General features: G+C 38.4%; 1 protein-coding gene across 1 annotated transcript; it reads right to left on the minus strand.

Moving 5' to 3' along the window:
* Nucleotides 1–5,499: 5,499 nt before the first annotated feature.
* Nucleotides 5,500–26,201, minus strand: LOC306823887 (melanocortin receptor 5-like). Its single transcript, XM_079343781.1, has 7 exons — nucleotides 26,160–26,201; nucleotides 25,816–25,940; nucleotides 13,020–13,250; nucleotides 11,960–12,066; nucleotides 9,488–9,676; nucleotides 5,885–7,186; nucleotides 5,500–5,852 (listed from the first exon to the last, which is right to left on the minus strand). Exons 3-6 carry the CDS (start codon nucleotides 13,185–13,187, stop codon nucleotides 6,616–6,618), a joined length of 1,035 nt encoding a protein of 344 aa, XP_079199907.1. The 5' UTR covers nucleotides 13,188–13,250; nucleotides 25,816–25,940; nucleotides 26,160–26,201; the 3' UTR covers nucleotides 5,500–5,852; nucleotides 5,885–6,615.
* Nucleotides 26,202–26,535: the final 334 nt, after the last annotated feature.

The raw sequence follows: 26,535 nt of genomic DNA on the forward strand, positions 1-26,535 counted from the left end.
GTTGGGTGAGAGTATGCTTTGTTGACTGCTGTGGAACAGCTGTTCTTCTTGTTCAATTTGTCAAGCTACTACTTCAGTTACAAAATGCACTAATTATTCACAGCTGGATACATCAAGGCTGGAAGATTTCTGCCTGTTAAAGGGAAGTTTTTTCTTGCCACGCTATGACAGATTAAGTTGGCCCCTGCGATATATAAATAAATAAATAAAGATTGACATTATTCCAATGAAATATTTGGTTTTCCTTTTAGATGTATGACTGTTTATTTGTGTGTTCACTTTGACTTTGACTTTGACTTTCTTTTTATTAGAAAGCTGCCGTCTGTCTTCTCTGTGCCTTGCTGGTAACCTAACTATTCACCCCTCCTCTTTCATACTTTTCTCTCGGGACTTAGATGCAATCTCATTTCAACCCAGGTGTCAATCTCTTGAAATCTTGTTGGAAATTGCCTGCACCTCAATAAAAAGAGAGAATACTGCCCAAAACCTATTTTACTTGACAGATGTGGTGTTATCGTTTTTAGTATGTATCATAGCAGTGTGATTATAGTCATGCACATGACCACAATATATCAGTGCTTTTTGTGCAAACAAAATGAAAGCACTCGCTTTTGATCCTTTGCTTTTATTCAGCCACACAGAAATAAAATGCATTTTTAACAACACAGATAGCATTAAAAGCAGCCATCGTAACTGGAGCTGACATTTACAATTTCTCATGCCATTACTCTGCTTTTAACAACCATGACATTGGTCCTCACAGCTATTTGTATTATCTCACTGAACATAAGCTCAGTTCAGTTTATTGCCATTTGCAGTATAATACCACAATGGAATGCATGTGCAAGAGGTAAAAGGTAAGCGCAGCAGGTAATGAGCATGTGTGATCCACCTTTGACCAGTGTTGCATCACATTTACTGTTTTTGCTTCTATTTGTGGTGGGAACAAGAACACAGTACTTTACAATCAACAACAAAGAGTCATTATGCACGATTGCACAGATGGTTGATGTTGGAGGCTGATTTACAGCAAGCTAATTCGATCCATTTCAGTTTTTTTCTACGATACATAAAACCTGTGAGGAAAAGGAAAACATTTATCAATTCAATACAAAACCTTTATCTTACCTTGAAAAACACTGAGGGTTTTTTTATTTGCAGTGACATCGAGCTCACAGCATAGAAGAGGAGATACAATAAAAGCGTGTTTTTCATTAAAACAACTTCACCATGCAAAAGCATAAAATGCCTTTGCTCTTCTTTTGATCTCAAAATTGTAAGAAAAAATATCAACACCAGCTACATCACAATGATTACAAGACAACAAAGAAATAAACGTCTTCTTCATACGGTTTTCTCTTGTATCTCTAATCTTTTGTCAAATGCATTGAAGTCCAAATGATAAATCTATAAATGGCTTACTCTTTTGCAATAATTTTTAATATGTAACAATTGCAAACAAATGTATAGTCTGGAACTAAAGTGATGCATAACGTTTTCACAAGAAAGTAGTTCCAGCAGATGTTGCGTTTTGTGAGGAAGTTTCTGTCAAGCGTCTCAGTTAGGAGGTAGGTGGGACTAACACAGTGAAGCTGTTTGTACATTTCAAGCATAACCTTATGTCATCTTTATATAAAGGAACTGAATACAGGCCGTGGGCACGGAGGAGGTATGTTGAGATCATCAGGGGGCACAGACATAAAAGAGCAGGTAAATTAATATGAGGATACAAGCTGTGCAATGAAAAGGAAAGACTCTCTGCATTGAGGTAAGAGCAGAGATAATAGGACTGAGCACTGGCAGATTTGAGGAAAGTGCTCAACAATTGTCTCACAGCAGGGGGAGGCAGGCATACAGCAACTGCAGAAAATTGGTTCCTGACAGTAGATGCAATTCAAATGTTTAATAGCAGCCTTTAGCAATTCATTCAGCACACACTTTAATCCAAAGCAACAAACATTAGAGAGTAAGAACAACACAAGGAAGGCTCAAGAGCAGGGAAAACAACATCAGTAAGTGCAAATAAACAGCGTACAGTTGATCTGACACAGAGGCAAAACATGTACTAATATATCATTATCAACAACTACAAGGACAACTGTTCTTTAAAGCTCTTAGCATTGTTATCATCATCATCATCAATATCATTTAGTGTGTAATTGTTCATAAAAGAACTTGGTTTTTATCTTTCTCTTAAAGGTGCAAAGGGTTCTGCAGATTGCTTTGACAGAGAAGTTTTCAGGTACATCAGGACAAACACAATCTGCTTCTACAAACCTCTGACGGACAGTTTGGTTGGAGTTGTGCTCCTTTTACTCTTTTATATTAAAGAGATTTTTTAAATTGGGGCTGTATGGGGTACTTGACAAAGCTGGAGTGTTAAAGCTAGGTCAAACACCGTTACAACCGTGTTTGTACCTCGTAATTCCACCGACTGCAAGTTTAAAAGCTGACCTAGAAAGTGTATTTTCAAGATTTGTTTCAGCAGTACTTTATCACACCACATACATCCTCCTCCCCCTGCAGCACACTGATCAGCTGATTGGGTCTATAGGTTTCAAAAGAGACAACAAATACAATCAAACTTAATATCAGGAATTTAAATGGCAGAAGTGGGACAAAATATTTGTTTTGTCTGAGGTCTTTGGTGTCAATTCCCGAGTCAAATCCAAAGTTAAGACAGGCCTTAAGCATGCAAGCCTTAAGTCCTAAACTTTGATTTTCTAGTGCTAATCAAGTCATTAATGGTCATTCACCAAATGAGTAATAATCTTTTACATTTACACAAATAATGATTGCCTTTTCAATGATTTTATTTAGCTATCTTTTTAAAATAAAATAACCAGACCCATGTAACTGAATTTTCTAAATTACATTTTCAATAATTTGTTCCATTGATCAGATTCTGGACTTGGACCCGGAGGAGAGAAAATTGAGAACTTTTTTATTTTATTATTTGCTCGCAAAAAGCGTCATATTGCATCACATGAAGAAAACTTTCAAGCAAAGAAAAACATATTTTTCTCGTCTCAGGGCAAAATGAGGGACCATTCAACACTACAACCATGTTTCTAAAGATACACAACTTCATGCAAATGGGTGAAGTGTCCCTTTAAAGTTCTTCAGGACCTTTCTGGTTCAGAGGACACCAGCCACTCACATAGTCCACAGTTTGCTGCAGAGTGCAGAAATATCCAGAGTTCCTGCCCTTCTGAACAACAGTGATTTACAGACCTTCCTCAAAATATCATGAATTAATCCTCAGAAATCAGAAAAGCCACAGCATTTTGGCATTCCCAAACGTTCTCTATTGCATGGGGTTTCAACCTATGGACTGCATGGTGTGATACCTCATCAAAGTGCACATGAATCAGCTGTTGAAGAGGACAACTTATCATGGAATGTGAACTTAGACAAAACAGGGAACTGGACCCAATTGCAGAATTAAACAAAAAAATGATTTAATTCAACTAAAAAGGCACAAAAAAACCCCAACTTACTTTCAAAAACCAAGTCCATAAGGTAAAACAGGAGCCACGATGAAACACAGGTAAGCAGAGGTCTGGCATGGAAAAAATGTAACTAACAGACTGCAAACTAAATCATGAAACACTGAAGACACAGAGAACTCAACAATGACAAAAACACACTAGAACACAAAGAAACACTAGGAGATTAAGTTACAAAACAAAACAACACACAAGGGAAACACCAAGATCAGAAGTTGCTATATAAGACCGGTGACACTTAAAACCAAAGTAAGAAACATCAAGATAAGACACAAAGGGAACCAAAACTAGGAAAACAAGAAGTAAGCATAATAAATGAACATCTTAACTCTGAAAATACACAACTAAAAAGGACCAAAACCATGACACAACTGAGCTTAGATAACAAAGTGCAGCTATTGCTGTGCGGTGTCAGTCAGACAATATTAGACATGTATTGCTTAAAATAATCTAAAAACTCATGTCAAACAATCTGTCTACGGGCAAAATCCAAGTTGACTCAAACACTGTAGACCAAGTGCTGCAGGCAGGGGAAGACATAATGTATGTGGTGCACTGAAGGGCTGCTTAAACAAACTGGCATGCTGACAGTAAAGTTAGGCACAAGTCTACATCCTCAATGATTGTGTCTTTTTTTTCTTCAAATTAGTTAAATCACATGGTACATATGGCCCAGTTTGCGAGCTTCAATACTGGCACTCTGACCAGTTTCTCGATAACTGAGCCAAGCTGACCATCATCTCCTGCAGCCAATACACATACCATTCACATGTACCTTATACAACCCCACTTCTAAAAATTCTCACAAGATTGCCTTTCTAATTCTTGTTGCCTAGAGCGCTGGTATACTTGCCTTTAAACAATGGTTCAAACAATGGAGAGCACAGGAGGATCATGAGGCTTTGTCAAAATTGTATTTTGGCCATATTATATAAAATCAATATTGGAAGGAAATCATTGTTGGAAGGAAACTGGAGGAAAAAGTTTGGGAACCACCTATTTAAACCTTCCTGTAGATAAGTGACTGCAATGCATTTGTAATTTCTGTAATGAATGTCAAATGTCTTTGAAATGCATTTTTTTGTCTACTGCAAGATATCTGTCAGTGCCTGGTGAATCACTGAGAGAAATAGATTGATTTGTCCTGTTGTCTGACACTTCTGTGACTATGTTTACATTCACACCATTGTCCTACAATGGTATTCTGGTTAAGGCAATATTCTGAAAAAGGTATTTAACTGCTCCACAGACTGTTGAGCTACTGAAACATTCTTGTTTACATGTTCATCAGCATATTCCAAATAAACTGTATTAGTATTATTAGTAGCGTCATGACCAGATGTCATCTAGGGTTGTAAACAAATTGTCTATGTAATATATTCAGGCGCATAGTCCATGCTTACATGACCCAATATTCAGGTTGAATCAAGCATTTGCAAGGAGTCCTACTCTTGTTTTTGCATAAGGTGTTTACGTGACGCCAATGCAATAAGAATAATGTCATTATACAGATTAATACAGGGACATGGACAAGAAGAACACTAACTCCAGGGCAGTTTAGGGCTTCGACATCTCTGGCTAAAAAACTTGACTTTATGAAACAAGATTTTACCTACATTCATGTGCACTGCTTGGCACAACCACTTCACAAGGGCAATTTTTCAATGAGAAATGTCAGCATTCTGGCAAATGTACTGTATTTAACCTCTGAAATTTAAAGAGGGTAAAGGGCCCCCACCTTCCTCTTAAATGTGCACATTTTACAAAAAAAGCATAAACCTTTCTCAACTTCCATCTTAACCTCCAACAACACCTTTATACACACCTCTGCTCGTAACATGGCATAAGAGTACAAATCAAAGTCATGAAACATTGCCAAGGGAATTTTTCACAGAGAACAACCTGACAGCACGAAACAGAAGGTTTCGACCCCCTGCTCCTCCTCATCCTACAAGCTATCCCTTTAAAACCCTACACCATGGCAAGGCCCCTTAAGTGAACGTCGGAGCAGGTGTCTTTCTTTGGCAGAACATGGTGTGGGAGGGGAGTGTAGACCTATTGAGAGTAAAGGTAAGGAGGAGCTGCTTATGTTGCTGTTCAGCAAGCAGAAAACAGGGTTTAAATTGGATGCGAGCGGCAACTGGGAGCCAGTGTAGAGTATAAACAGTCAAGTGACGTGCCGTTTTAGGTACTCAAGCATTCATCACCTAATAGGAGCTAGGTGTAGTCATAATTCATGCTTACAGAGGAAGGATCTTAGCTGGTGCTGAGGTTAAACTAGGCTAAGTGTGAGTTCACTTATAGCTGATGAAACCCAGTACTAAAATTTTGTTTTGGTTTTTACTGCAGCAAACCTTAACCTTTCCAACCTTAACTTCTTGTTTTTTGAAATTTCATAATTTTTGTTGTTGTACAGCCGTACTAACAGTTCCCTGCAACTCTGCAGATATCTATTTTTAATCATTTAAAGGGATATTTAGGTAGTCTACAAAGAAACAAAGTACCTGACACATAAACGTGGGTAACAATTTTAATTATAATCATTTTCTGAGGTGTAAATTGCTTGGGTCAAATTGACCCCAAAGATAAAAGGTAGTAAAATGTGTAGGTAAAAGGAGGGTTAAAGCCAGCATATACTGTAGGTTCTTTTACAAAATTACGATCACGATAATTAGAGATTGTAGTGAAAATCATGTCAAGGGGTAATAAGGGGTAATTAAAGCATTTTCTATCTAACTAAAAGGCCAAAGCAGAACAATGCATGAATATAGAGCGACAATGAAAGAAAAGTCACAAACTGTTTTCTGTGACTTTCATATGAATCATGATATCAGTTTGTCCTAGCTGTGTTCACAAAATGTATCTTGTAAATTAGCCACTTTATGCACATAGTGGATACAGTAACAGACATAATTTATCTTTCCTACTGTACATCCTGTGTCCCCTTTTCAGATCATACTAAGCAGTGGACAAAAAAAGTGCACCTAGCAGATAAGTTCAACGATCCAGTTCTCAAACTGTTCTTCCATCAACTATCAACATGGTTAGGCTGCGGTGTCAGATTTAGTCTGTTTATTCCACTCATCTTGTCATGTCTTTGAATCTCTTAGTACTTCCCTGTCAGAGCGCAGATGTTGGTACAGGCGTTTCTCAGGCTATAACAACAGATGATCTCTTTAAAAGTCTTCCTCATCTCCTGACTCCTGAAAGCATAGATCAGCGGGTCAATCACTGAATTGCACATGATGAGGATAAGGTACATGTTGAAGTGGGACATAAAGCACACGCAGTAGAGGTTCCGCGGACAAGAGATCATCAGGATCAGGTGGAGGAAGAAGGGGGCCCAGCAGACGACAAATATCCCCAGCAGGATGGTCAACGTGATGGCTCCCTTCATGCTGGTCCGCTGGTGGATGGAATTGTAGCCCGGCAGGGCGGCGATACGCTTGACGTGCGAACGAGCCAGCATGAACATGTGGCTGTAGAGGGAGGCCATGATGAGAAGCATGGCAAAGAACATTGATACCAGGCAGATGATGACAGGGGTGGTGTCTGAGTAGATGATGAAGATGATCCCGCAGCCTGTACAGAAGGTCCAGATTCCTCCAATGATGCAGCTAGCTCTTCTCACTGTCATGATGTTGTGGTACCTCAGAGCATAGAAGATAGTGACGTACCTAAGGAAGATAACAGCTCGTGATGTAATCTGTGACTTCAAAGAAATATTTAATTGCCTTGAATGAATTGCATAAACCAATGAGGACGGAGGCCTTTAGGATGTCTACAAAAGTGGAAATAAATGTCAAGGCTGCTTCAGCAATGTAAATTAGTTAATACCTACAACCATGCTAGATAATATTACTCCTTCAAAGTTATCAGAAAACCATTAATATTGCCGGGGTTTTATTTTTGCTTCTCTCTCTCTCTCTCTCTCTCTCTCTCTCTCTCTCTCTCTCTCTCTCTCTCTCTCTGCGCATTAATTTATATTTATTACTGTATTTAATATTTACACTACACAAAGAAAGCACATTTTACGAAAGTTAGATTCCGTGTGTTAAACATACCTGGCCAATAAAGATTGTGATTAAAGTAAAACTGTCATTTTACCAACAGTAACTGAACAATAAAACACTGTAATACCTTCCAACAGTGGAAAGCCATGCTGGGGCAAATAATTCTTTGAATGTGCATACATATTGTGACCTCATGTCCAAGCTCGGGCAAGAGTTTGAGAATAGCGTCAATGATTTTGATAAGCTGGAGCCTTGTGTTACTTTCATTGCCAACCCCTCCACAGAGGTAGACGTCACAAATATTTCAGAGAAGATGGATGAAATTTACAGTGTCAATCCTGTAAAGCATCCCAAAAGCATCTCAAATATTTATCCAAGGTTGACCATGTTTCTGATCATGTAGCACATTAGTAATAAAGCCCAGACTTTTTAGGTTGAGTAGAATCAGTTATATTTGAACAAGTTTACTTCCATCACTGCAACAACTGTTAGTTTTCTGTAACAAACCGTAACAAACCAAGGGGTGTCTAAAACAGAACAGCCTACCACCAATGGTCGATGCAAAAGCAAACTAATCAGGACCCACACTCAAACTTAGAAGGAGGACATGATGGCAAATGCGTTGTTAACAGAAAAACTAGCAGCACAACATAGAACGTTTCCTTAATGTCTGAAGCTATAGTCATTTAATTGAATCTGTCATGTTTGGGGTTCTGTGTGCTTTTCCACGTGTGTTTGTTTTGTTTTCCCGGTCTGTCTACTCCCTCTGTGTCTCCCCTTGCCCCTTAATTGATCTTTGGTTTCAGGTTGGATCACAAGTGTTTGCACTCCAATCAGCTCACTATATTAGCCAGCTCCTTCCATGCTGCTGGCGCCAGATTATTGTTCTTCCCTCATGGGTTTGTACTCTCCGTGTCAAAACCAGTTTTCTAGTGACTCTGTGAATGCTTGTTTTTGCTTGTCGTGTTTTTGACCTCTCGTGTTTTTTCTCCCTCTCGTTAGTTCCCCAGACCTGCCCTTCCTGCAACCTCGTTTTTCCCCCGTCGTCTTGTTCGTCTACATCTGGCTCAACTTCACGCGTGTTTTGGACTTTGGGTTTTGGGATCACTTTCGAGTCACATTATATTTCATGTTACACATTATAGTCACATTAGATTTCATGCAACACATTCTTGTCACATTATATTTCATGTAGTACATTTATTCACCGTTGTCACTCGCTGTTTAATAAATCATTGTTTTGTATATTCTGTCTCTGAGTCGTGCGTCTGGTTCCAAATTCATTCTGACTCGCAACAGAATCTAAAATATTGCTCCTTTAATTTGTGTTTACTTGATTAAACATGTCAGAAATAGCAGAAATATTCAAAGCTTTTGGTCTTTACACATTTTACAGGTCAAATAATGGTAAAATGGTTTAAGATTAAGTTAGGATGCTATTGGTGGTAACATTATAGTAGCAGAGATAAGAGAGTTTTTTATTTCCTTGTTGAGGTTAGTGTCAAAGCATTTCTGCCCTCTCAAAGGCTGAAAATGAATCAATTTAAACCAAACCAATTGTTAATGTTTTTAATTTCTAGTTTTATTTTATTTTTGTGACCTCATGTTTGGTGAATTTCATATTAGGAAATAAAAAAACTTGATGAAAAAACCCTCACAGGCTTGAGTTTCTCTGAATATCCTCGAGCTATCATTAATTTTCTGAAAAACATAAAATGAACAAGACCCTAACATTTCTGGTCTTTGAAACTAAAGCACAACTGGACGAATTGATAATCAGTTATTACGGGCGCCAGCCTTATCCAGTTAATCACAAAGCCTGCTCTGTAAAACAACCTTATGCAAGTTTTTTTTTTTTTTGTAGTCACATTTTACAAGGTTTATTAAAAGATGGACTTCTATGGATACAACAGAGTAATGTCACTGTGTTTGCATGCATCTGTATGAACCTCCCTCCATCATTACCTGTCCACAGCGATTGCCAGCAAGCTACACATCGACGCAACAACTGAGATACAGATCATGGAGTCAAACACGTTATCCATCTGACGGATGAAGTGGTCCTCCACCACCAGCTGCCTGTTATTGAGGAGGTAAATGATGATCGTCTCCCAGGCGTTGGACACACTCACCAGCATGTCTGCCACTGCCAGGCTGCAACAAACAAACAAGCCAGGTGTGTCACATCTTACACATAAATATAGCAGAAATCAACTACAGCCTATGCAAATCTCTTTCTGAGTCCTGACTGTCTACAATGAGTTAGAAGCACAATTCCCGCTGGCTGTTATGGAGGCATGTTTACATGGGCGCGGCTGACTCCTCATCTTGCTTATGAAAACAGTTTTAGTCATGGACAAGAGAAAAGAAAAGTAAAATAGCCTAATCACTTCTTGTTTGGAAACCTTTTTATATTACGGTCATTCCGTGTCAGATTATATGCAATGTGGAGCTCCGAGCTGTGTGCATACATTAGCCTGCTAACACAACAATGCAGGCCACGGATCTACTGGATCGAAAAAGAAATTCTTTCTTTAAGAATATATTTTCTGCTACCCCTGACATACATTTTAACACAGATGAGCAATTCAATTTATCAAACAGTTTTTTTAAATAAATCTCAATAAAGTGACAAATTATTAGGCTATTAATATGACACCACACAGACTCTAATGACTGCTTGGACAGTGATTGTTAGCTTGTTAAAGATCCTTATCAGTTTAGTTTGTGCTCCTTCTCATCAAAACATGAAATTGTTTTGTCATATTTTTAATTGATGAGATTGCCAAAGATTTAGATTTAAAAATGTGGAATATTGATAATAATGAACATCTCTTTGCACACTTTTGGGATAAACAACCTACATTTGTTGATATGCGATGTAATAATTCATGCATGAAAGGACCAGACCTATTTAGAAGGAAGTGGAATAAAATATTTTTCCCATGAAGTAGATGTATTGTCAAATAAAAGACAGTGACGCTCTTATCCTGCAGTAACCCACTCTGTCTGTTCATCACTCTCTGTGGAGACTTTGTCAACATCTCAAAGAAATCATTCAGAACGACATCAAAGCATTAACTGTGACCTGAATGTCTGCTCTGGCTCTGAACTCGCCCAGGGTATCAACTTAGACTGTGTTATTGTGTCCTTTAAGTCACGTTGCTCTAATGTAAATAGTCATCGGAGATTAGCGTAAATGCCAAAGTTGAGTTACAGCATCATTCTATTAGTTCTTTTTAGTCATCATGAAAGCCATGACAACCGTAGCTCTGACACTCAGTTCATCTCACATCGAGAGGGAACGTGTGCAAAAAAAATCTATCAACATTTGTCCTATAGTTATACAATCAATAACATGCACTTAGTACATAGCAATATTTCTTCAACACTCTTTCTGTCATGGCTTGGTTTCATTTAGGTTATATTTCAGAGTTTTGAGTTCGGTTTTATTTATTCCCTCGTGTTTTGTCTGTGTTGCTGTGTTCCCTGCCTCTCTGGTTTCCCTCCTGTGTTGATTGTTTCCCTTGTGTGCTTTAATGTTTCATAGTCTTGTGTTTATTTTAGTCTTTAGTGTGTTTCCCTGTGTCCTCCTATGTTACCTGAAAGTTTATTTCCTGTGTTGTGTTTTAAGTCTAGTCTTTGGTGTTTCCTGTTTTATTTTGTAGATCTGGTTTTGGTGGTGTCAGTGTTGGGTTTTACTTTGTACTTGTCCTCTCGTGTTCCTGTCTTGTGTTCTTTGTTCCTTGTGTTTTCCCGCCTGTATGATTGCCCTGATTGTCCTCACCTGTCTGATTAGTCTCACCTGCGTCTGATTACCTCTTGTCTATTTAGTCTCTGTGTTTTCCTGAGTCTCGCATTGGATCATTGTCTTTTCTTGCCTGTTAGTGTGGTCGTGTATTCTGAGCCTTTCGTTTTCATCTCCCTGCTCCCTGGATTTTCCTTGTGTTTCTCCTTGTGGTTTTTGGACGTTTTGGATTTAGTATTGAGTAAGTTTTTGTTTTGCCTTTTGTTTAAATAAATTGTTTTCTGCAATTGGTTCATCCTTCCCTGTTTTCCACCTCTGCCTGTGACACTTTCTTGTACGTATTACTTTATCTTGTATTTATATTCATTATTTTATCAATATTTTTAATTTTATATTTCTGCCAATATATTGTGTATAAAAGCAGCTGTTATAAGCAAACTTCCACCTGGATCAAAAGTTATTTCTGATTCTGATCTGAACATTAAGCCAGGTACAAGAATATACAATTCAAAATGTCACAGCTGTTCTATATCTCTAGTGTGACTTCATTTATTCCACCTAATGTACTTGTTCAAGTCTTTAAGAGAAGATTGAGGTTGAGATGGATCAAGATCATATTTTTGAGTAAGAGCCAACAACTCGTGCTCGTGTGTGTTCCCAAATAAAGGTTATACGGCAAGTTGAATCACCTGCAGATGAAGAAGTACATGGGTGAGTGCAGGTTCTTGTTTTTTATTATAGCAGTGATGACCAGGATGTTCTCCAGCAGGGAGATTATACCCAGGATGAGAAAGACCTGAGGAAATACAGGGTAACGGTTAAAAATAGATCATTATTTTATTTATTAAACATAGAAATCATCTTTCCGGCAAACTGACAGGGGAAGCCTTGTGCGGATGCCTTAAAACCACCGACCTACCTCACGTACCAAAACAAAGACAAACCATTCTGCACCAGAACCAAAACTTAGAGGGAGGACATACTGGCTGCTGCGTAGTTGACACAAGCCATGACCAACATGCTGTGTTTCTACCTGCTATATCTGATAACATAGTGAGGTAATTTCATTATTTAATTCAGATATCTCGCATATTAGACGTTAAATTATTTTTTTCATTTAACCAACCAATAGTCCAGAAAAAGATGGGCTTCTTAAAGTTAAATAAATATAAAGTCAACAATTCTTAATATTAAGGAAAACGGAAAGCTATAAATGTTTGACTTTTGTTCAGAAAAACCTTATCGGATATTTATGACAATCACATATTTCATGGGTCAGGCACGTGGTGGCCCTGACCGGAATTCCACTGATACAAGCCGTTAAACATTTACTAAACAATGTACATAAAATAAGCCCTGAGGGTCATACAAACACTCATGCTAAATGAGGAACAATTGTGCAGGCACGTTTTACAAACTGTTTCTCTTATTAGGTGTCAAATATCAGCATTAGTCACGGCCCTGAGTCTCATACAGAAGCACGATGTACTGCCTGCATCAGAATTTTAATTTACTCATGTAAATCAATCTGTAGCAATAACGGAAGCTCAGAGTAGAATAATAATTATAATATGCACTCTGAAAGCTGATTACCTATATAAGGTAAAAGTCCTATTGGAATCGTAAACGGGTGCAAATTTGCTGTTTATTGGATGCAGTCAGATGAATTGAAAAATTTAAATGTATATGAATTGTTCTAAATTAATATAACAAACACAGAAAGCCTTTTGTGTTCAGTAGCACACATACCTCCACGGCGATATGGAGCTGCTCGCATGCTGCTGGTTTGGATGCGCCGGTCTTGTCTGGTGTCAGCGGAGGGGACAGGGTGTAGTTTTGATGATAGTAGGAGTAAGCCCATGTGGAGTTACCCAGCATCACTTCCTCTTGGTAGGAAGACAGATCAGATTCATTCATGCCTGCTGTGACTGTGGCTTAGATCACTGATCCTCTTATAAGGTTGCCATTTTTTCAGGCTGGCTGCAAAGGAAAACAGCAGTAAGAGATCATGTTTTAATACAAAATATATTTCTGACTCTATCTAAGGATCATGTTTTGTACCTATCTTTTAACAGATTTTAAACTTTCATACACAAGCACGGACTGATTAACACATAGACCTATGGTCGATGTCTCAGTGACACCTCCTGTTTCTGAAGAGACATCTTGAAAGTCCTTCTATGGTGGTTGCCATATTGTAAATGTCATTTCCACCATACTTGAATGACAGCTAGATTGGAAAACTGGCATGTAGCTTGCTTGTCTGGGAACACTGGCATGCTGAAGAATATTCTGCCAGAGTCGAGCAGCTGTGGACAAAGAATTGCAACTTAGAGGTCACTTTCCAGGATCATAACAAATGTGCAAACAAGGGAAAAGGTGATGAGGTTTGTGCTTCTTAAATTAAAATCACCTGTTGCATGCTAGTCCAGGAGCACTGACATGCTGGTGTTTGTGGCGTGCTAGTTTTAGCGTCATTTGCACTTAATTTTGTGACATTGCACTATGAGTTTAGTGGCATCTGCCACTGCCAATGGCATGCCACCAGGAGACCAGAGCCATGAATCACTCCCAGCGACCATGTTAGCCTATTCACTGTAGCCAGCCAGAATAATTGGCATAGCAGAAAGAATGTGTTCCCACTACACATCATAGAAACCTCTGCCTCGAGGAAACAAAACAGCATTAACCATTTTTACTGACATATTTACTGTATGTTTAATATATTTCCTTGGCTGCATATGAATTACACTTAATATAGTTTCACTTTAGACACAGCATGGCGCCTTCATCCATCAATCAATAAAGGCAAGTCATGTAATTAGGATCTAAGCTATTAATAATGCAAATGTATGCATACACTTGAGCTTTCATATAATCCAAAAAATCAGATTTTTTTTAAATCACACTTTATGCATAACAAAAAAATGTCATACCAAAATTTTTCTCTCAAAATGGGCATGGGATGTTGCCACATTTGTAAGGGTTAAGGGGCCATGCTTCCTTTAAGAGCAGAAAACAATAATGTATTTTGTTACTACATCCATGTTTTGTTTTTGTTTTTTACAAGATTCATTTAAATGTCTTTTTCCTTCCCTTGACAATGACAGACCAGACCTGTGCAGGTGAAGGAGTGTGTGATGACTTTCTAGTTTGTACTGTTGATTTCTGTAAGCAGAGCAGAGTATAAGGACATTGAGAGCGCACATAAAATGACACCGGCTGGAGATTTGGTGGAAAATTGAACCTGGTTCCTTTTTTATACAGGCAACACAGGTAGATGTTCACTGTCTATCTGTGTTGGTGGTGGTTAGGTTTGCAGTAGGGTGGGGGCATAAAAAAACGCAACTTCCATGCTATGTCTATCGAACAGAGGCACAGATTGGACGCAGGGGAAAAAGTACCTTTAAAGCATCCACCTTCCTTGAGAGCCAGAGGAGAAGCTATGTAGCTATACATCAATCTTTTGTCGGTTTGGTAGTTTGTCTGATGGCCATGCAGCGTCTCTATAATCGCTGTATGTAAGTTACATATAGCCCCTTTAACATACAATATTTTTGGCCCCTCTGCAATACAAATCACAACTGAAGTGTAGATTATAATCTTTTCTTCTTTGCACAAAATAAAGAGTTTAAAAAAGGACTTTGACTTCTCGCCCTGTATTAGTAAGTGCCATAAGCCATTAAAGACACTTGATCCAGAGCATGTTTGCTGACCACCAATAACCCTCTTGGTTACAAAAAAACAAGTTTTTTCTTTGTTTTTCGTCTCATTTTTGACTCAAAACTTAAGTTATATTTTCACGAGTGTTGCATTCGATTAAGTCAAGATATTTTGTTACAAGTGGTCTGTTGTTAAAGTGAGAGAGATTTCATTGGAAAAAAAACAAAATGATGGAAACATTATAAATTCCACTAAAATTATAGTGTAAATGCGTCACTGACAAAGTTTGTTGTGCTTTGGTTATGAAAGAGAGTAAAAGAGGGGTCCTGACATGAAGCTGGAACAGACAGTGAATGGGACGCAGTGTTAAGATCCTTGCCTCAGCTGATCAATTGTAGATTGAACCTTTGCTGCAGGCCTTCACTTCCAACTCAACTCATGACCTGACATACAGACCCTGAGGCATTGTCAAATGAGATGACGTAAGTTTCTCAGGCATTTGCACAGAGGTATTATAAACATCTTTACTATATCTTACAGAGTTGCCTAGATCATGTGGTTGATGATGCGTTTCAAGGATGAGGCTGCTGCAAAAAGCTTTATCTATAAACTGAACAACAGAACAGAGGGAAGTAAACATGTAAATGACCTAATGGAACCATTCAAGCAAGTTTAAGCCATAAACTTTACTCTCTACTTTTCACACTAGAGCCTCACCTTTAACCCATTCTGTTGTCTAATGCCAGCAGAATGGGATTATTTAAATACACAGCAACATTGTGAGCAGGTATCATAATGACCCTTTGCTGTGGCTAAATGAGAAAAGCATGTTTGATTGCTTAACACATTGTACTGCTTTGTTGTCACCACTTTCAAAAAACAAAGCAATTGCAGGACATATTAATTAAGATATCAACATATTTAAATGTTTTCATTACCCAGCGACTATCTTGAGCTTTTCAAAGACAAGAAGCAATTACCGGGAGTGAGAAAGCATAATGTTTTCTTTTTGTTCCTTTTAAACTCTTGTGCTAATGTGCCAGTGGCTGGAGCCATTTCCTTCTATTTACTTTAAACAGTGAGTCTCTTTATAGCATGCTGACAAGTATGTTTTCTTTACATCTGTTTATTATCTTTTAATAAGACTATTGTAAGACAATCCTTCCAATTAATTATAAGATCTTGCTAACCTGATTCAAAGGCTGAACACATATCTGTATTTAATATCTCATGTGTTGACGTTTCCCTAATTCGATCGTGCATGACAGCAGGAGAGAAAGTAATAACCCTTTCATCAAACCTCCACACACGGACAGAATTATGTGCAAGATTTCAGGCAATAAACAGAGAACTAACTTTCCTCTAAATCTCTCTGTGAAATATGAAAACCTGTCACATAAAAGGTTTTCATTTTGGAAAAGCAATATTCTTCTTTGCTTCTTGAATTCATTCACACAAAAAAAGTCACACATACTCATGAGTCTCTTGTCAGGTGACAGCGTTGCCTTTGTTGTTTATTGTCCAATGACTTCATAATAACAAATAATTAATAAAGAATATGATCCTTACTTAACCTTATTATACGTTACGTTAATAAGCTCCTAATAATGCATCATACGTTACATAAAACTATGATGCAGTATGATACCATGTCATACCATATGAATATAGTATGGTACAGTAAATGGACTTGAGCTTGTAAAATGCTTTTTTGTTCTTCTGACTACTCAAAGTGCTTTGACACTGAAGGTCACACTCACATATTCACACCCTGATGACGGATGTATCGATATGACCATCAGAGGTAACTAATTCCATTCATACAAATGCATACGCAACTGACGAAGCAACAACAGCAAATCAGGGCTCAGTGTCTTTTCCCAGGACACATCGGACATGTGGCTGCAGGAGCTGGGGATCAAAAACCCAACTTTCTATTAAAAGACGACGACTACCAACAATGAACTGAGCCACAACCGCCTCTGTATTTAATTAAGTTGCTCCAAACTATATTCGTTGTTTCTTGTTTTTAATTCTACTTCAAGGCTTTGTTGCCATAACATTTTTGTGAACAATTTTGCAAAAGACTGTTCAGTATCTTATTTTGGACACAGTCTTTAAACACTTTTTACTTTCAAAAAAATTAAAACACTAAAAATAAACTTGCTCTGGGTTCTGCATGTGTTCAAGCATTTACTCAAGGCTGAGTTAGGTAGTTCTCTCCAAATGTAACTCAAATCCAATATATATTCTATTGTCTAATTAAAATAACACGCTAAGATATATTCTGCTGTTACTTGGTGCTTTTAATATAAATAAATAAAATAAACTTCATCACTACCAGCTTCAGATTTTCCGAATAAAATTCTGATTTTGCAATCCCATCACATCCAAGACAAACATCCGCAGTGTAGGGAGAGTAATCTCAGATTCACAGGCTGGCTCTATCTGTAAGAAGCTAGGATAAACTTGTTTGACGACAGGATTATTGAATAATTGACGATGGACAGAGATAAAAAAAGAGAACATGATTTATGTGTCTGTGCCGATGCAGAAGTCCATTGTCTCATCAATCATACACGCAGTAGATGATAAAAGAAATGCAACACATTGACAGGAGCAGTACAATTTATTAATGACACTATAAAAACACACTTTTTGAAGTGTGTATTGCAATTTTTCAACACAAAATAAGATTTTGAGTTGTGTTTGAATTGATTCTTTTAAAATTAACAACTTTGTTAATATATCAGCAAAAACATTGAAAGAATGTCTCTTTTATAAACAGACTGAACAGAGGCAGCTGTTGGTGCGTCAAAGCGTTTCTTTATTCCGAATTTTCTACCGTACTATTTCATTTCAAGATCAAAGTTTAGCAAAAAAAACCCCATCATTGACAAAATCCAAGGCTTCTCAGAATGCAGCAAACAAAAGAACTTGACATTTTAATAACAACAATAAACTCCTTTTTATTAGCAATAAATCCTCGAGTGGCTCTTTATGACGGATACAGTTTGGGGAGCTTTTGTGTAAACCACATTACAGCACTACTTCTACAATGACAATGGTTTGTGTGTGATCTGACTTGTTTTGCTGATGTCAGAGATGGAGGTTATGTGGTGTGGCAGCTGGGATTTGAAGATGTATAAATCATGATCTCAGTTATGTATGCTTAATGCTTAATGAAGTACATAACCATCCTGCCCTCCCAATAGTCTTCACCCCACTCATTCACAACTCTGTGTTTCAACATGTCATTTCTGTATCTGTGACCATGTGCTATAATCATTCTTGCTGTGTAAAATCAGCCGGTGTGATCTTTTGCTCCCTTTCTGTCCTCTGTATCTGTTTTGTCCTCAGACCCTCTCCATCTCTTCTCAGTGAGATGTGTGTTGCGGTCCCAAGGGGTTGATAACTGATGGGGATCAGCAGCCACACTCATTAATCTGTAAACAGCAAGACCGCCACCGCCTTGATCACAACATCAAAAGCGCCATCAGACAACTAATAATCATCTGACTACAAGAAACCCTCCATTGATCCACTCTTTCAAGCGGACACAGTTTGTTTGTCCTAACGGGTGAAATGTTAGACCAAATCATGCTTATTTAAGAGTTTATAAAACATTCTCTCAGTCCAAGCATTCATACTTTATTGACCTGGGAAATGGAATAAAACAAAATACAGGGTAAGTTATACAGCTAAACGTCTAATTTAATATTGAATCTTCTTGTCATATGGGATATAAAATCAAAAACAGCAGAGAACAGTCTTTGCTGAAGACAGATTTTTTCTACCTTTGGACATGTTTTTCATTATTCATGCAGTGAGCAGGACCACATCATTTATGCACAGTGCAACAAATGTAATCAAACCTAATCACATTGAATTGATAATTGCATCAAAACAACAACCTGTGGGACTGTAATTTGCATAAAGACTCTAATATTCTACATGATACACAATGACCATGAATAAGTCCTTCAGGAGCCATTTGTGTAATCTGCAACTTTCAGGAGTTTTGTTAGTGCTTCATTAGCCTTTTTAAGACAGCTTTTTTCATAAAAGTGCAGTCATCATGTTTTTGTTCTTCATGATTATGCAACAGCGTAATGTTGGTGTCCCAGTTGTCACGTACTGGAGACGGACTGCAGCGCTTGCTGTGGAAACAGGATCATTTACTGGAGTGGCATGTGAATTTATGTGTTAGTGTAAATTGGAAATCGGACATGCATGCATACAGAGCTGATAACCTGTCACCTCTTTCAATCCTCTGTTATTACTACCTACAAAGCCGATACAAAGGGTGGATCCCTTCGTCCCCTCATTAAGCCTCTGTGACATTCACATTGAGGTTAAGTATCACAGCTTGAAACGGCAGTCTGTATCGGTCTACTGATACATGCTTTTTCTTTTGACTTACAATTATGTATGTGTAACAGGATTACAGACTTGAAAAATCAGCCTTCACAAATGTGCATATTTTAAAATGTTTACCAACAGAACAAGTACAAAAGGCTCTTACAAGATTTTTCTTTTTAAGGAAATATCTTGTGTCAAAGAACCTACAGCCCCTTGTAGCGATTTAGTGTCTTGTGCATGTTTAGGCACATCTATTTACAAAAATTCAAAGTCCACGGAAATGCAGCTTCTCCTACCTCCTCTGGTTAGCAGTAGCAATAGCCAAATGAAACGCTTGGTCCCTAGCCCCCTCTCCCTGTAGCTTTCCCAATATGGTAAAAAGGGCGGGACTTATCAAAAAAACAAAGCTGAATGAATGACCAATTACGAGAGAGCAGATCAGACGACCAATCAGATCAGGCTTCGCACACGTGGGGACCCTTTTTTGTGGAAAACACCCTTTTTGAGCAAAATGTGGGACCTTTGATAAAAGCACATTTCAAAGTAACAGAGAAAATATTTTAGAACTGGATCGAAAAAAACAAATATCTACTTCATATGACCCAATGTAAACACAGATTCATGTCTCAACCTTTTTTGTTTCTTTTTGTGAAAATATGTGCAATCTTTGACCACTGAAATGCTTATAAATGATGACAAAATGATCATAGAATATTGTAAATACACCTGCAGATGTTTACCGTTATTTTTAATAATATACTGTAAGTGCATTACAAAAAATGTTTGGAGTTTTTTGCTATATCCTTTTGGACAGCTGAAGAAAGAGGTAATGTTGGGAGAAGAGAGTGGGGGGTGACATGCAGCAAAGGGCTGAGATTAGATTCAAACCCCCCCCCCCCCCCCCCCCCCCCCCCCCCCCCCCCACACACACACACACACACACACACACACATGGAGCGCACAGCTCAACCACTGAACTACCAGCGCTCTGATCTGCCATCATTAAACAGCCTTTGGCTTTGTGGAACCATTCCAGTGACACCAAAAGATGAGGACAAGAGAGGCTCACCAATACTTCCCCTCACGTTTCGGACATTTGGTGGATTTCCAAGAGCCCTGCACTTTGTAGAAATTAAAGCCAAGCAATAAAACAAGCCAAGACACACCTTACATGCTGCAGGTAAATGTATAATTATTAAGAGTGACATAGAACAAAGTGTCCAAAAGTAATTTACTAACTGTGTGCATTTCCCGTTCAGAATGAATATTCAAGCCATGTGATCCAGCTGCATTTATAAATAAAATATCTTGTTACTTAATAAACATGCAATCTGTGCCTCACAATATTGTATAGAGCCCATGTATAATGTGCATGTATTAAAAATGAAACATGCTCTAGTCTTCTTATTAAAGGTGTTGAAAATTGGCCATTTAAAATGAGATGTGTCTTGTTTGGTTTTATGTATGTTTTTATTGCAGAGTTTTGAGTTCTGTTTTAGTATTGCCTGCTTTCTCTTGTGTGTTTTCTTAGTTTAGTCTATAGTATTTCCTGTTTTGCTTTGTCATGTCTTCTCCCTTTGCCTCAGTACTGTTCCATGTTTTACTTTGTTGTTCTGTTGTCTGGCTACTTGCCTCTCTGTGTTTCCCTCCTGTCTTGATCACCCTGTTTAGTCTCACCTGTCCTATTGGTCTCACCTGTGTCTGATTACCCCTCTGTGTCAGTTCAGTGTAGTCTGTCATGGTTAGTGTTTCCTCGTGGCTCCCTGTTTTTCTTCTTTCGGAATAAGTTTGAGTACGTTTTCGTGTTTGTCTTTTGTTAAAATAAATCATTGTTTTGTTGTTCCTGCAATTGAGTCCTCCTCATCTGTTTTTCAACCTGTGATTAAGATGCCTGAAATGCAGGATCATCTGGCTGAGAGCAGGGTTATGGGCTTGAATCTAACTTTTCATTCAGTTTATGGATTATTTTAGAGGCAAAGGTTTAGCTGTAGTGTATTTAGACATGCACCTCAATCCTGGATACTGGACACTAACACTTTGCTACATGTACTGTATTAACACAAACAGCCAAAGTACCTCTCTGACTTTTTCCTTCCAGCCACTTGATTCATTGTGTGCATGAAGCCATGCTGAGCTGATGTAAGAACACTGCAGGCAATTTTCAGGAAAATACAGTGGGAGGAATATGACATATAATGACGTTACATATTTTGACCATTGTTACTGGTGCAAACTCTGAGCTCTTCATGAAATGTCATATATTTGACAATCCATTTTATTTATTTTCATTCATATAATCCTATTATTCATTCTACTATGTGTTATTCCTGTCTGTTTCAGAGCTCCATAGGCAACATGTTTAATTTCATCAACATTTATGCTATGAAAAACAGACATTTTGAATGCCTTTCATGCGTCAGGATTTGAATTCCCTGAGGAAAGCAGGGGCTTCTCCTGCTGAGCCTCCTGATCTACTCTGATCTACGTGGATGGCACCGCAGGGAGGCCCGCTCCACTACAGTTCACAGAGCAGGTGGATCTGATCTACAACTGCAGCTGATCTGGAGATGGAGGCCAGTCTGATGACAGTTACACAAACGATAGAAACCCTATGATTATAAGCACTTCTTCAATGGTTGTCATGGACACTCCATCACAAACAGTGTTCAATGGCTTTCTCTGCCTTCTCAAATGAACTCCTTCATTAACATACCTTTCATGGTCACAACCTGTTTGTTTACTGTAAGAATAATGTTTATCAACTGTTGGTTTGTTGCCATCAGCAGATTCAGTGACGTATCAGTTCCTCCAGAATGTTGTAATCCCAACTTAATGCAAATTCAACCAATTACCGCAATATCTGCACGGCCCGCTAACTTTGACCAATCACTGTAAAATGTGTGCACTTTCAATGAACGTGAATCATGGTACAGCAATCAGGGAAAGTTGTCTTCATCCTGCTCCAAGTAACAGCAACATTTGAGTGGGTGTGCTTGCCTGCAGTGCGTCTGTGTGTGTCCCTGGGCTTTATGCTGGAATTAATTTGCATCTCCATTACAACTGATGTACCTGCTTTAAGGTCAGTCAATCAGTAAATCTTTATTTGAACAGTGCCAATCCATAACAAATGTTACTTCAAGACACTTAACAACAGAGTAGCCAAAATACCTTATTCTTTCTTATGTTTTGTCAACATGAATCTGTCATGAGCACAGCACTAAGTTACATTTAGCAGAATTACAGTGGAAACCTTGAACACAACCAGGCTGGTGTTGAACAGCTATCATCTGCCGAAACTGTGTTGGGCCATCATGTTTAAACTGGTGGTGCGTGCATTAAGTCCATGACATTAAAAAGAAGCAGAATGAGGCTTTGACTCAGGCTCAGAGATAAGCTGCAAACTGCCCACAGTGTTACTGAGCTGTCAGAGGGTAGAGCACAATACGACAAGTTTTAAGCCTCTTTACGAACCGTACACCTTTCCCACCTGTCAATACGCCCATAGCCTAACTATGGATAACACGTATCGTTCATAGAATCAAAGCTAAGCCTTTTTTTTTAAATGCCTCCCGTACAGTGAGTGCCAGTGATGACAATAACAAACCAGAACCATTTTGTTTTTTGTAGCAGGCTCTAAACAGGTTGATTCATGCTTTAAATGGCTTTTTTTTGGCGGTTATGTTTATGTGACTTCCGGTGTTCCTGGAGCCAGCATCAAGGTGACACTTAACAAACTGCAGGATTATGTACTTCCACATTGGCTTCATTTTTTGAAGAATGGAGGTTGTAGCTTGGTTTGAACTTGTTTGATTAGTTTGTTATTGATGTTCATTCTTCCATGGTAAGTCTACTACAACACAAGGCAGTCGAAGCTTTGCAAACTTAGGCCACAATGTTGCATGACTAAGATTTGAAGGGGCTGAATATTAGGATTAAATTATACTAATACAAATTAGTAAAAAGAAGAAAAGATTGAGTAAGAGAGTAATGGATAGAAGTGTGGGCAAAAACAAAAATGGCACATTTAATCATGAAGTTACTCTGTGTAACCCTCAGGTCAATCAATAAGTTTATCCATTGCAGTCTGGAGTTTCTACTAATCCCAGATGCCTCAAATAAACAATCTCTCTGCAGCCTGAACACATATTCAGAGTACACTCACGTATTTTTAAGTTAACAACAAAACTGCTGAAAGGGCCAATTCTGTATTGGGACAGATATTTGGGCGTGCTTGTACAGCGACGTAGCTCAAAACGCACAAAAACTGTAATGGAGTACTTTTTTCTAACATTGTCCTCTCATTGATCTATTTGTTGAGTTTTAGTTAGGCAGCACATTTTCTGGTGCATTAGATTGATTATGTTACAGCTCCACTGCCACATCAACATATAGCTATAATTTCAGTTAGAAATTAAAATTGAAATGGGTGTCGCACATGGTAAACCTGCTTCTCCATGAAAACGTGTTAGACTGTGAAGAAGTTTGAATTAGGCAGCCGCTGTTTGAATAGAAGAAACGGTCTGATGGGATCCACCCTGTGAATACTAGTGCAGACTGCTGGACAAAGTGCTTCACAGTGTTGAAGTATTATCAAATATTAGGCATTAAGTTGGATCCCCGCACTGAAGAGCACCAGAAGGACTAATGTACAGAACATGTTTCAACAACAATGCAGCACTTCATGCATCTTTTTGAATGAATATTATGTATTAAAATTGAAAAGCTCTATTAAGGCACCTTACCAGTATCTGTGGAGAAAAGCTACATATTAACATCATTCAGCCAAATTAAACAAATAAATGATGCACTATAAACCAGTCTCCAGAGGCGCCCCCTTTATGGATAAGTACATGTTATCTTATGTGACTGTTTTTTGCTTAATTCAGTCTCAGAATCTAAATAGACTGAGCTTGTCAGTGAAAATGGAGCACAAGTTATTTAAATGTAACAGAGGCCATTCTTTTTTACTTCAGGATACTAAATGTGCCAAGAAAAAAAAAAAGTAGTCCGAAGAAAAAGCTCAATATAGAGCACAAACAAATTTTAGAAAAAAAAAACATGAGGATGATTTACACCCTTTCTGAAATTCTTGCCCAAACACCAATGCCTTTCCTCATGCTACATACATGTATGACTGAGCAGCTGTTTCCAAATAATATTTTGTTCAAGCCAGCCGAGCCTGTTGAGTCACTATGTACAGCAGCTCCGATAAAGGGGCTTGCCTTTTCACACATCTCTGCCTTTGCATGTCCGAGAGAAGCATTCAGAGAAGAAGACATGAACTTGTCATCATGAAAACCAAAAAAATGATTTCTAATTCTAACTTGTCCATTCAGGCGAATTTTTGTTCCTCCAGCAGAGAAATATGTTGTTTTCCTCTCACACAAAGCGATGCTCACTGCTTGCTCATGTGTCACTGTGCTGACTAATTATATGAGAAAAAAACATGTTTTCAATACGTCTAGTAGAGACCCAATTACAATGAACAAACAGAGCATTTCATAGAACCCTATTAAGTTTGCTCAGCGATAATGAAGCACTGGCTTCCCAGCCTTCACTGTCTTGCTCATTTTTTCAGTTTTTGTGCGGCACAGTGGGGTGGTCTCTGCTGACATGAGATATGCTTTCACTGCCACCAGCTCACAGGCAGCTTTGAGCTAAAAATAAAGGCAACATACAGTATTTCTCTACAACATGCTGAATGAGAAGTATATTACTCAGACTAATTCATGGCTTTGGTACCTTCACTGACAGCAAATGCATATCTGGCAGAGTGCCATAAGAACATGCAGCATGTGCTGTGTTTGTGTTTCCATAGGAAGCAGCTCACAGGGAGCCTCAAAATGATCGAGCCTGCATCTGTGCTGGTAAATCAATCCTTTGCATTTTAATGCAAATTACACAAGCAATAGATACAATGAATGCATATAAACACTACAGCATTAATTAAACAGGACTATGCTGTTCATAAAGTTTATTGAAGACATGTTGGGATACATTTTCAGGTGTTGTTTTCTTCTGATACACCTGCTTCAAAGCTGTGAGTCTATAAGGAAGATGTTTAGGAGTTTGATATAACCTCATTGACAGACTGAGCTGTGGTATTTAAGATTAGCAAAACAATTGTTTTCCCATAGGATACGGCCATTTCTAAATTTAGATAAAAATGCAAACTTGGTTTAAAATGACATATTACATTATTTGTAGTTGATCTTGATGTAAACCAAAACTCTGAATGGATCATGCAGCTGCCAAATGTTTACCTTGAAAATCCTCATCATGTGTTCAAAATGTGTACTGAACACCTTCAAAAGGATTCAAACCAAATATCAGTGACACCTAAGAGGACCAAAAATAAAATCAAGCATGATGATGTCACTTTAAAACCACACACTCTTCGGGGACATCAAGTCTGATGACACCTATTCTGTAATTGGCAGTTTTGTCATTAAAAAAAATCTGTCTTCTGATGATAAAAATCCATCCTGAGTGATGAAAGCAGAGAAGAAGAATGACTCACCTCTTGCAGGAGCTGTGAATCAAACCCGTTCCAAGAGTGGCTCAAATTGACTGGCTGGTGCCTCTATGGAGCGTCAGAGTGGTGGATTTACGCATCATGAGAGTGGGGATGCTGAGCAGCTGTCTCTGTGTGCAAAGAGAGAGAGAGAGAGAGAGAGAGAGAGAGAGAGAGAGAGAGAGAGAGATAAAGTGAGAGAAAAAAGAAGGGGGGGGGGGAACTCCCCCTTCAGATCTGACAAGCCGACACGGCAGCAAATTTTAGCTCTCTCTCACATTAGGTTGAAAAGGCAGCAGAAAGCTTCCTCCATGTTGTAAAGACTCTGTCAATGAGGAGCTCTGTCTTACAAGAATCTGCTCCGGTGCGGCTCTCCCGTCTGTCAACACCCAGCAGGCAGCGTTTTCAGAGTGTGTTCAAAATATATCAATTCCCATTCAAACCAATCCCAGACTCACGATATAGTCCCTCATGGTTACAAGGGGGCGATTTTTTTAGGATGCATACAGTCAGTCAAGCCAAGTCATGAAAGTCATACATGTTATTTTATTGTCGGTAGAGTGGTGCTGTGTGTGTCAGTCTGCTGTTTACCATTGTTCCATTTGTGACATATGATGTGAGCAAGGGCATTTATCCCAAGTCATTTTTCAGACCTTACATTCTAAATATGTCGAGTCAAGCTTGCTCTACCCTGGGAGGATTGTAGAATCCATTAGTGCTCTGTAA

This window comes from Symphodus melops, assembly GCF_947650265.1.
Source record: "Symphodus melops genome assembly, chromosome: 5".
In the NCBI taxonomy this organism is placed as follows: domain Eukaryota; kingdom Metazoa; phylum Chordata; class Actinopteri; order Labriformes; family Labridae; genus Symphodus; species Symphodus melops.

Coding starts and splice junctions, on each gene's coding strand:
- LOC306823887 (XM_079343781.1), bottom strand. CDS start 13,187: ATGAATGAATCTGATCTGTCTTCCTACCAAGAGGAAGTGATGCTGGGT. Junction 12,067..13,019: donor AGCTCCATATCGCCGTGGAG/GTATGTGTGCTA, acceptor GTATTTCCTCAG/GTCTTTCTCATCCTGGGTAT. Junction 9,677..11,959: donor ATGTACTTCTTCATCTGCAG/GTGATTCAACTT, acceptor TGTTTGTTGCAG/CCTGGCAGTGGCAGACATGC.